The sequence below is a fragment of the Capsicum annuum genome, chromosome 7, assembly GCF_002878395.1.
Source record: "Capsicum annuum cultivar UCD-10X-F1 chromosome 7, UCD10Xv1.1, whole genome shotgun sequence".
Lineage (NCBI taxonomy): Eukaryota > Viridiplantae > Streptophyta > Magnoliopsida > Solanales > Solanaceae > Capsicum > Capsicum annuum.
The window spans coordinates 6,875,543-6,888,329 of NC_061117.1; the positions used below are offsets into that span (position 1 = coordinate 6,875,543).

The window sequence follows — 12,787 nt, forward strand, 5'->3', positions numbered from 1 at the left end:
ATAGCCTTACCCCAACCTTGTGAAGATAGAGAGGTGGTTTCGATAGAGCCTCAGCTCAAGTAAGCATGTAAACATTATTGAAACTAAGACAAACAAATTGAAACGAAGGGCATATTATTTAGTTTACTATTCATGATTGAAGGGATCTACTTAAAATTCAAGAACGAAATTAAGAACCACTCTTTACTAGTTTGGTACATACTCTTTCAAGTGGCTTGGTCCTGTCTCCTTGCAACATTCAAATAAAGGAGGTTTCCAGCAGTTGGCAACACAAATTTCGTGCAAAAGTGATTTTGCCGATTCATTTTTTGAACCACCTGAAATGTTTTGGAGTAAGAAAATGATATCATGGATAACAAAGCAGATAGATATCCTTGTTTATAGATACCTGTAGCTTTCGAATCTGCCTTAGAGCCATTACGCATGACGGTCTGGTCAGAATTGCATTGTACAGCTGCCTCTGGGGACAACAACTTTCTCGTAGGCTTAAACTTGAAATTGCAATTTTTTGCAAGTTCCTCACTAATAGGGAATACTTTTAAGTCCCGATCACTTTCAAATGTTTCATGCTTCTCCAAGTCATCACAACTAGTAATGACACAGGGCGTTTCATCATATCCTATCAGTTTAGCTTCCTTCTTGATAGCTGTTTTCAGCACTTGCTCCAGCGTTTTGGACTTGGGCCTATAGCCTTGAGCCTGCACATAGGAAGACATTATTGAAGTGCATATATAAGAGAGCGGTATGGACTGCGTACATCTTACCCTCTCCAGGCCCCACGCTGTGGGAATACACTGGGTTTGTTGTTGTTGTTGTATATATAAGAGAGGTCAGTTAAGGGAGGTGCTAACAACTAAAACGCCAGTTACTGAATAAATAATAAAAACAGATGTACACAAGAACGTAGAAACATTGATTCTGCCATCTATAATAACGGCTGATCTCTTGCATTTCAAGGTTAAAACTCAATCAGGAAGAGCAAACAAAATCATCGACCAGCCAGAAAGTATAAACCAACAGTCACAAGCATCACAAGATTAAAATGTCATGGGACTAACAGGTGTTGACTGGACGTTTTAGGGTGATTCAAATTCTGGTTTTGAAATCATCCACTCGAATTCGCAACTGCAATAAATCAATTGCCTTCTCCGAATTCTTTAAAATGTTATAATCAATAATTTCAAGTAGCTAAAGTTCAGAAATTTTTTAACCTTTTTGCAATTAAGATAAATGAAGAAAATAGAAGTTAAAGATCCAAATTTCCAATTCGTCAATGAATAAAAGAACGCTGACAATAAGCAAGCAAAGCTGACACAGCTGAAGTCTAAAAAATCATAAGAAAGATCTTGAAAGCTGTCACATAACAATATAAGAATCTCCTATGAAACAAAGAATTTTCAGATGAGAAAGAATATGAATAAGGTTAGGTGCGTTCTCAAGTAACAAAATAAGAAATAAAGAATTAAAAACAATTTAACATGGAGTGCATGCTGTGAGATATTTTAAAAAGGAGAAAGAATGTACAGGATTGCATGACTAATTATATCTCATGCTTCGATCTATTTATTTAAAGATTTTACAATGAAAATATTTACACTTGACCAATGTGAGGCGTTGTATAAGACTAATTCCGTCTACCATCTAACACTTCCCTCAAGTCATGATGTGCATGCCGAGCTTGTTCATGGTATGTTCTAGACTTGCACCCAAATTCAGTATAATACAGCCACCAACATCCCTCCCTTTAGAACCTTAGCATTCTAGCTAGTCGCTACAACCAATACCCAAATACATAGATAAAAATCTCACAAAGAATCGAACACCGCAACAAAGGTTTCCACGAACAAGCCAAGTGATTCAACTCATCAGTGACTTGAAATACACAGATTTTCTCAACACTTTATCGTAGAAATCTAGACCCTGTATTTGTGATAAGTAGACCTCTCGGCTTCAATTTCACCTAACACTAACAACTATTCGTAAAGCATATTTTCCTTATTTTACATCGGCATGAAGAATCAACCAGAAAGACAACCAAACTTAGAAATTGTCTGCACATGCTACTGGAAACAAGCTGCAGTTTGTTCAGCATTTCGTTTTCGTCGAAGTATAAACAAGCTGTGCAGGTGACACCCCTGCATTTATTTTGCTCACATAGCATACAGAAAGAACTCAAACAAGAAGAAAAAACAGAAACAGACAACTGTAAGTGCCTTGTTTAAAGATACTAGCAGCAGAAATCAAGATGCGAACAGAAACATAGAACAATGAGAGGCATACCTTCAAGCTTGAACACAATTTCTGTGCAGCCATTCTTCCAGCAGCCTTTTTATTGATATTGAGAGCAGAAGCAGCTTCAGAAACATTGTCCCCGTTCACCACGACCTCAACAAAAAAATTGCCATCTTTTTTTGACGGCAGGAACTCTAAATGCCAGCCATAAGACTGGCAAAGTTCATAAAGCTCCCTTGTCGGATTAAGCTGTAACCTGGTAAAGCTCAAGACGGGTTTTAAAAAGGAGAGGATAATATGCCAAGCACGGTTCAAGTCAAACCCTGTGTCAAGTAGGATTGCACCCATACAAGACTCCACCAAGTCTCCAAGGGCCTGAACCAACCAGTAAACATGGGAGCAAAATGAGGGTTCATCTTTTTGATTTAAGTAATAAAATTTTATTAGCAAAGCACAAAAAGTACCCATATACAAGAAGAATACCAAAACCGTATAAAATCTCACAAAAAAAATCTGGTTTTCTGAAAACAAAACCCAATCTTCAGTACCTACAGGAACCTCGAGGGTGAACCAAAAATAAGTAAGGGAAGAGAGGCTATTCCTCAAAGTTACAAAAACCTTCTGCATTCGGTCAGAATGAGGGTTCATTTTCTAAAGGTTATTGGAACAACTTTCCTAGCTGTTCAGGAGAGAAGCAACCAACCCCAGAATTACTTTATATTATACAACTGCTTCCATCTATACCATCACAACCTGATTTACCTGACTAACATTCCTTACTAGCAGCCCTAATCTCTTTGCTTTTTTCACTGAACCACAAACTCTTTTAAGCAAATTCAAAGAGGTGGGATGCAAGAGACAACTTAAGAAAGAAGGAAAAAACATTTCTTTCTCCATGAGTTTGTGGCCCAAGCCGGTTTCAATCTTAATTTTCATTATATTAACTGCTAACCATGTCTATTTTGGTTAGCAGTTCAAATAATGAAAAATAAGATTTAAGCCTATACAATAAACATCCTTGGAATGCAAATACAGTGATTTGACGCATGAGAACAAGGTGGTAGTGAACATGAATTCCCAGGTTATTCGTAAGAGGGATAGTTGTAAGTATCTTGGGTCTATGATTCAGGGAAATGAAAAGATTAGAGAGGATATCACTCACTGTATTGGACCACGGTGGATGAAATGGAGGCTCGCCTTTGGAGTTTTGTGTGATAAGAAGGTGACTCCTAAGCTTAAAGGCAAATTCTATAAAGTGGCAGTCCATCTAGCCATGCTGTACGGTGAGGAGTGTTGGCCAGTCAAGAACTTTCACATCCAAAAATTGAAGATAGCAGAAATGAGGATGTTGCATTGGATGTGTGGACTTACTAAAGGAGATAGGGTTAGAAATGAGGGTATTCAGGAGAAGGTATGAGTGGCTTTGGTGGAAGACAAGATGCGGAAAATAAGGTTGAGATGATTTGGGCATGTGATGAGGAGGGGCATTGATCATGAGCTTTTCCTAAAACATCAAGATCTGGAAAAACCATCTATGATCACAGTTGTTGTTGCCCAGAAGTCCAACATGCCTCTGCAATTTAACAGGAACAATCCTCACTTCAACAATCAGCCATGGAAACCATCTCAGTCTCGACAATGGAATTCCAACAATCAGCAAAACAGGCGACAATCTAAGCAATCTGTCAAATGTCAATTGTGCTAAGAGTTTGGTCACACGGCAGATGTTTGTCGCTCCAAATCGCACAATCACTTTGAAGCTAAGGCTAACTTTGCATCTGGGCAACAATCATCTGGAAACTCTAGGGTTTTAGACTCTGGAGCAACTCACCATGTCACTGTCGAACCTCACAACCTTGAAGAATATACAGGAACTGGAGAAATTTCTATGGGTGACGGTAAAACCATTCCCATCACTGATACTGGTTCAACTCTAATTCAGACATCTAAAACTGTTTTTTTGCTTTCTGACACACTTTGTGCTCCATTATCAAAAAGAATCTCATCTATGTTGCTAAGTTTGGTCAAGATAACCTCACATCTAAGGGTGGCAAAATGGATAAATTATATGGTTATCTGCCTATTTTTTCCATGTTAAATGAGTTGGTTATCCAACCCATTTAATAATGGTCAAATATGGGTCAATCCATATTATCCATTCTAAAATATGGATAACCGATGGGTATCCACCAATTACACTCTCCTTAATTTTTAAAGTATGACGTATGTGAAGATGTAACCACCTCTAAAGTATACTTATTGAGGGTGTGTTTGGAATGAAGAAAAATATTTTCAATTTATTTTTTAAAATAGAAAATATTTTTATTTTTTTTAATTTTTATTTACTTAGTTTTTTTAATTTATTTAACTTGTTTTAAAAAAAATTGACCTTTTTCATTTAAATTATTTGAACCACCTTTTCTTCTTTTTTTGTTTTTTTTCTATTTTCATTTTCTTTTTGTTTTTTCTCTCTCTTCTATTTCTATCCTTTATTTCTCTTTCTTTTTTGTTTTCCTTTTTCATTTTTTCTCTCATTTTTCTTTTCGTATTTTTATTTTGTTAGTTTTTTTAATTTTTTTAACTTCCTTTTCTTTCTTTTTTTGTTTTTTTTCTATATTCTTTTTGTTTTTTCTCTCTCTTCTATTTCTATCTTTTATTTCTCTTCTTTTTTTTTTCCTTTTTCATTTTTTCTCTCGTTTTTCTTTTTCTTGTCCCCTCCTCCCTTTTTCTAGTTTGATTTTTTTCTATACAAATGATACCTGTTTATATACAAATACAAATGATAAATTTGACATTCACATACGAACGATACATTTGTATTAAATGATGCATACATATTTGTATATTTTAGACTTAAGCAAATGCAATTAATTCATATACTTGTTGCAGTGGCGGAGCCACAGCCGACGAAGGGTGGTCAGATGAACACCCTTCGTCAGAAAATTTTTTCGAGTATATAGGTTAAATATAGATATTTATGGTTATATGCATGTTGTTGCACACCCTTGACAAGCTAGAGAAGCATAATCCAGTGGTCAAGAGTGTATTCCCACATCAATAACCCGGGTTCAAACCTTAGCAAGTGGGTTCAAACCTTAGCAAGTGCAGCAGTGCTTTATTTTTTTTTTTTTTTTTAAACAGTTCTTTGCCCAAGAAAAAATATGAACACCCTTAACCAAAAGTCTGGCTCCGCCACTAACTTGTTGTGTATAAATACAAATGATAAAATATATATATTCACGTCAAAACTATTCAAATAAAAATAATAAATGACAAAAAACAAAAAATAAAGAATGACAAAAAACCGAAATGACAAAAAACAAAAAATTAAACAAAATGAAAAAAATAAAGGAAAAAAAAGATGAAAAAATGGAAAAGAAAAAAATGAGAAACAATGAAAAGAAAAAAAAAAAAGAAAAAAAAAAAAAAAAAAAAGTTGGAAAAGAAAAAAACAAAGTGAAAGAGAAAATCAAGGGAGAAATAAAGGAGAGAGATTATGAATGGTATTTAATTAGCAAGAGATGATATGAATTGTAATTAATCAAAACTTGGCTAAATTAAATAATTAGAATCATATGTTTGCTAAGCCGTGTAGTTTTTCATGTAATATAATAGTACATTTGTCTTTACATAATAAAAAGTAATGGATAATATGGATATCCATATTATCCATTAGGTTTACCCATTTTATCCATATCAAATATGGGTTGGATCGGATATTTTATCCATTTTCACATGACTCATTTTCGACTCGCTCATATCTGACTCGACCCACCCGTTTACCACCCCTACTCACGTCTATTCAATTTTTCTCTTACTTTTGTTATGAAGGACTTGCATACTCTGAAGCCGATGGTACAAGGCCAGAACAAAAATGAACTGTATGAGTGGCCGTGTTTTCCATCCAGGAAACCCTCCATTCACTTTGCCTCTACAAAAGCCCTGCTTTAACTTTGGCATTGTCGATTGGGTCATCCCTACTCTAGAATATTAAATTTTATTTTGAGGAAGTTTTCTTTACCTGCTGTTGCTAGCAAAGAAAAGTTTGAACTTTGTAATGCTTGTTCTTTTAATAAAGCGCATCATTTGCCATTCCAACGACTTACTTTGTCTAGTAATTTTTCTCTCCAGATTATCTTTAGTGATTTATAGGGACCATCGCCCATTTTATCACTCGACAAAGTTATATTATTGCATTTTTGTTGATCAGTATACCAAATATACTTGGTTGTATACACTTAAAAATAAAAGTGAGGTTGCGTTAATATTTCCAACGTTTCATCCTTTAGTAGAAAATTTCTTCAAAACAAAAATTTCTTCAATTTATACCGATGGAGAGGGTGAGTTCATCGGTCTTCGGCCCTATTTTAAAAAACATGGCATTGAACACTTAATTTCTCCTCCATACACACCACAACGTGTTGCTAGTTGAACGTCGACATCGTCATATTCTTGAAACTGCTAAAACACTTCTTCATGAAGCATCCTTACCCTCTGAACTTTGGTCTTTTGCCTGTCAATATGCAGTCTACCTTATTAACTGATTCCCCACTTCCATCCTCAATAATGAGTCACCCTACCAAAAATTATTTGGTCGATCTCATGACTATAGCACCCTTAAAGTTTTTGGTTCTCTTTGTTACCCATGACTTAAAACTTATACCAAAAATAAACTTGAACCTCGGTCCACCCTGTGTGTGTATTTAGGTATCTCTCAGACTCACCATGCTCACATGTGCTTTGACCCCGTCCAGTCCAAAATTTTCATAACTCGTGATGTTTAATTTTTTGAAAACGAATTTCTTTTTAAACAATTGTTCATCCATTTACGAAAATATACTTCCCAATTAAGTTGGGAAGTTATTGACTCCAAAGAGGACAGTCCAACAACAATTCAAACTACTACTCTCTCTATTCCATCCCTTATTCCAGTCCATGTAAAGTCCAACTCCAACAATAAAACCTATTACCCTGGCAATGCTCACTCCAACAGCAAGGACCAAGTACCAACAACTCCAAAGATATCAAGTAATACACATCTCCATGTTCCTTCGTCTAATCAACTTCCTGCCCCTTCTCCTCCTGCGCATGACACTGCTATACATAAGCCTTTGCTCACATACCAGAGACGAAAAACCACAAACCTGCAATCCCACCAACCAATCCCAACCACCAGTGAAGCCACTCTTCCACCCTTGCTACCCCAACAAAATTCAAATCCCACAAACCAATTACTTGACATGCTGCCCCGATTCCACCACCATCTTCAAATCGTATTATAATCGGTCCCAGAATAAAATCTTAAAGCCTAAGAGAAAACTTTCTTCTCTGGCCCATTTGACACCTACACCTGTAACTTTCAAACAGGCTGATAAACATGAAGAGTGGAGACAAGCAATGAAAGTAGAATATGATGCTTTAATAAAAAATCAAACTTGGGAACTCGTGCAGGAAAACATATCAACAAATGTTGTGGATTGCAAATGGTTGTATAGGATCAAGAGAGAAGCAAATGGTTCTATAGATCCTTTCAAAACCCGTCTAGTTGCAAAAGGGTTCACTCAGCGTCCTGGCTTAGATTTTCATGAGACGTTCAGTCCTGCTACAGACAACCATAAGATTGGTGCTATCTATAGTTGTGCAACACAATTGGCCAATCCATCAACTTGATATCAATAATGCGTTCCTACAAGGAAAATTGGATGAAGAAGTTTTTATATCTCAACCCCGAGGCTGTATTAATCCTCAATTTCCAACTCATGTCCGCAGACTGAAGAAGGCTATCTATGGCCTCAAACAAGCCCCTCGGGCTTGGTATAATGCTTTGCGTGAACATCTGATGAAAATGCGCTTTGTCAGAACAGAATCTGATATCTCTTTATTTGTAGGGAAGCAGTAGGCTATAACCATTTATGTGCTTGTCTATGTTGACGACAACATAATCACTGGAAACCATCCACACATGATTAAATTTGTCATCAATTCCTTGACAACAAGATTTTCATTGAAGGACTTTGGCTATCTAAACAACTTCTTGGGTGTTAACGTTAAGCAAGTACCAGATGGTCTCATTCTTTCTCAATCAAAATACATTTTGGAAATTCTTTCCGAACTGATACGGACAATTGTAAAGGAGTTTCCACTCCCACGTGTTCCAGTGTACACACACCCCTTTTCGGGTAGCTGATGGTTCGCCACCTACTGATGCCACGTGCTACCAGCATACCCTTGGCAAATTGCAGTATCTGTCCCTCACTCGGCCTGACATATCTTATGCAGTCAATAAATTGTCGCAATTTATGCATACTCCGACTGATGAGCATTGGAAAGCAGTTAAAAGAGTACTACGGTATCTCAAAGAAACCGCAAGTTCAGGACTTCGCATCCTTCGCAGCTCTGACTCCAATTTGTATATGTATGCTGATATCGACTGGGTTGGCGATCCAAATGACAAAATCTCTACATCAGGTTACATACTTTTCTTTGGACCAAATTCAGTTAGTTGGTCGTCCAGAAAGCAACCTGTGGAAGAGTACAAATCAGTCGCCAATGCACTTGCAAAGATCACATGGGTGCGAAACTTACTTCATGAGTTGCTATTTCGAAGACGCCGACAATCTACTGTGACAATGTTGGAGTAACTTATTTATCTCACAACCCAGTGTTCCATACCCGTATGAAACATGTTGTTGGAGATTTTGCATATGTCCGTGATCAAGTTCAAGCTCATCGAGTTCATGTTACTCATACTCATGCTTGTGATCAACTTGCTGATACCTTCACCAAGCCACTGCCTAAATCAGCCTTTATTAGGTGTCATTCCAAGTTAGGCATTGTTGCACCTTACCTAACTTGAGGGGGTGTATTAACTATCTTTATTTACCTCTTGTTACTAATTATAATTTGAATAAGTCTCTGATGTTTGGAGCATATTTAGGAATAGTAGCAGATAGTTAGCTTCAGTTAGTTAGTTGTAGATAATTTGTAGATAGTGGAGTTAGCAGATAGTTAGCTTCAGTTAGTTAGTTGTAAATAATGTGCAGATAGTGGCTTGCACTTTAGGTCCAGTTAGTTGTATATTGTGTATTTACAAGCTTGCTGCCAGAGTTAATAGAATCATCCTTTTGATCTCTTTCTTTATGACTCAAATTCTTACACAATTCTTTTGAAGGAACACACTAAGATGCAATTTCTTACATTTATTCGATGAAGGGCAAATTTTCTATTCTACATTTAAGCGTAAAAACAAAACTATTATAAACTCTGTATATGAAGCTCAATAATCCATCAATATATAAAACTTCATCAACAAGTATAGAGTGAATACCTTTGGACAAGGTGGCTCTTCACCCAGCCTTTTCATAGAATCTGGTCCACCAATGAAGTTGACATATTTCGTAATTGACTCACGGAGGCTGCTAGAATCACAAAGTAAATGGTTATGGAAGCTTTGACTTACTGCAACAACTGCAAAGGTATTGTTGTTTACAGAAACTGATCTCAGATCAGTCAAATGGCCAGGCTTCAGCTTTGGGTACACAGAGTATAGATATGATGTGATCAAATAATCAAGGACAGCATCTCCAAGAAACTCCAATCTCTGCTAAAGAAAATCAAACGTTCAAAGAGAGAAGTTGCTGTAAGGGTAGTCCTAGCTCGTCTTACGCAACAACGATAAAGGTTTCAGAAAAGTGGGTTATTTAAGAAGAGCGATTTTCATACCTGATAGCAACCCCCTCCATGCTTGTTATAAGATGGATGTATGAATGCCTGAATGAGCAAACCCTTATGGACGAAAGAATAACCTAATAAATGTTCAATGCCCAGAACATCTATTTCATCAGCAAGTGGCATAAAGACTTTGCTTGCAGAGCAGATGTCTTTTACTTGTGGTTCTTTGAAATCTGTATGGATGCCAAGCCATTTAAGAAATGCAATTGCTGCTTTAAAGCCACTGTCCACTACAAAAGCACCAACAAGGGCTTCAACTATATCAGCAATTGTTTTCTTACGCAACCAGTGATGACATTTGCTACACCTAACTTCAGTCTTCGCATCATCTGTCCCGCTACCACGTAGACCATGTATGTTTTTTTCTGTGTGCTTGTTACAGGTTACAGGACATGGACGGCCTACTACATAGAAGTGGTTGGGTTCAAATGATTGATCACGTATATATGCCTGACACAATGAAAAACCTAGAGACTCAAACCCATTGAATTAGAGTATAAACATACTACATAGAAGTGGTTGGGTTCAAATGATTGATCACGTATATATGCCTGACACAAGGAAAAACCTAGAGACTCAAACCCATTGAATTAGAGTATAAACATCTTAAATGCGTAAATAAAACAATATGTATACAAATAAAGTCACATTAAAGAAGTATGTATCATATGACTCCCTCCCCTCATGCTAAACCACAGTGCCTCTGATTTCTAAAACTTCACTTGAGATACGCAGTTTCATTTTATATTCATGATTTCATATTTACGTTCAATTTTTGATATACAGAATGCTAGCTGTCTTAATCATCACACAAATGGAGTGAGTTATTTTAGGATGGTGAGTAAGTTTGTTTTAAGTTTATTTCTTGCTGTTGACAATATTCAGATATTTGCACAGAGGACAGCATACTTAAGACAGTACGAGTATAATATTTTTTCATGCTAGCAAAAGGAAATGTCAGCTATGATTAAATATTAAGGTGTATCAAGACGACATCAGACAAACTTAGTAGGAATGATTTATTTCAACGATGAAAAAGAAAAAAAAGCATTCATTACCAGCTAATCAACTATAAAAAGAACGTAGCGTGTTTAAAGTGTGCAGCAGAACGGAAGTGCTTATTAAGAGTTTTAGAGTATAGTATCGAGCATCCCCACATACTTCATGTATTTGTTACAGGCTCCGGTCAGTGTTGGAGAAAAGGTGGAATGACTTCAAAGGAAATTTCTATGAGACTCGACGAATGGGGCAAGGAAGTTTCACTTGGTGCGGTGGAAGACTATCACGGCTTCTAATTGTTGGGGTGGGCTTTGGGTTAAAGACTTGGAGGATTTCAGTAAGGCCCTTTTAGGTAAATGATTGTGGTGATTTAGGACAGAGGAATATGTTTGTCGATAAAGTTGCTAGTGGAAAAACTTGGGGGCTTGGAGGACTAAAATATCGCCATGCTTTATGGATGTGAAGGAGCCGGGGGTCTATCGGACACATCCTCTCTACTTTTTTGGAGTTAGCAGCATGGACTGCGTACATTTTACCCTCCCCAAACCCCACTTTTGTGGGAATATACTGGGTTTGTTGTTGTTGTTGTTTTATGGATGTGAAGGAACATTTTGAAGGGATGGAAATAGTTCAACATTTTTGTGTATTTCAAGGGGATGGAAGGGAGTAAACTTTTGGAGGCACAAGTAGGGACAATATTTTGAGACTTGCATATCCTAACAGATTCAGATTTTCATGTCAAAAGGAGATGACAGCCCAGCGAGTCCAGATGATACAGGATGGAGAAGTTTTTTGGGATTCGAGGTTTACGAATAATTCCTAATTGAGTAGCTTCACAAACAAGGAATTCCGCAGGAAAACCATAATATTAAGAGGTGGAGAGCGGGAAACAGTGGGGCATTTTCTGTTTATCTTTCCTGAGAAGTTTTTGGTTTGGGAGGAGATTGCATTTTCACAAAATTCAATTTGGATACCTAAGGTTCCGAGAAAGGATTGTTTCTTTACTCGGCTAGCTACAAGAAGCTACAAGAGGCGTGATATAGATGTTCCCATCTCCTTCATTGCTTGGTAACCTCCAGGTTATGATGGGAAATTTGAGTTGGTTTGGAATGACTTGGGTGATGCCAGGCATCCTGAAGGAGCTCATGTTCAGTTGGAATTGTGGTGGGAGGAATTTCCGTAGGAGGAGACGACACATGGCTTGAATGTTGCTCCACTAGCAGTTAGGTAGGACATACGGAGAGAAAGAAATAGGAGAGCTTTTGAAAGTATAGAGATGTATCTTGCTCAATTGAGAAATAGGTTTTTATCCCTTATTTCCTTTTGGTGCACCCATGAAATTCCTTTTGTAGAAAACCATATCTTTCTGTAGGTTTTTTCTATGGTTTGATATACTTTGCCCAAACAATATCAATAAAATATTTACCTTGTCAAAAATGTGTGCAGTAGAAACAAGTTTGTTGTTCCAAACACTAAGGAAATCCTCTCTTTCATTTGGTTGAATAGGAGATTCATCAAATCTAATGCACCCGTATTCCCAATTTATATGATAATATTTCTATTTTAGGCACTCTCAAAATGTTTTAACCCGTTCTATTTTTAACCCATGAATGTATCAGATGCTTATTACTCCCTTTGTCCCATTCCATTTTACGGTTGTTGACTAGAAAAATTTTAATCAGTTAATTTAACTTGTTTATGATATTAGTTACAGTATGAGACCTCAAATAATTTGTCATTGTATAAAATAACTTAAATATTATCTCCACTGTAGGGCAGCCCGGTGCACTAAGCTACCGCTATGCGCGGTGTCCGGGGAAGGGCC

General features: G+C 36.9%; 1 protein-coding gene across 2 annotated transcripts in view; it reads right to left on the bottom strand.

Annotated features, from left to right (window-relative positions):
- Nucleotides 1-12,787, bottom strand: part of LOC107877671 (dicer-like protein 4) — a 48,005-nt gene that overhangs the window by 839 nt on the left and 34,379 nt on the right. For both annotated transcript variants that reach the window (XM_016724360.2, XM_047415158.1), the window contains 5 exons: nucleotides 9,955-10,413; nucleotides 9,560-9,832; nucleotides 2,281-2,607; nucleotides 389-698; nucleotides 203-317 (listed from right to left, as the gene is read on the bottom strand). In XM_016724360.2, the coding sequence (XP_016579846.2) occupies nucleotides 203-317; nucleotides 389-698; nucleotides 2,281-2,607; nucleotides 9,560-9,832; nucleotides 9,955-10,413 (1,484 nt within the window). The remainder of the gene's footprint in view (nucleotides 1-202; nucleotides 318-388; nucleotides 699-2,280; nucleotides 2,608-9,559; nucleotides 9,833-9,954; nucleotides 10,414-12,787) is intronic.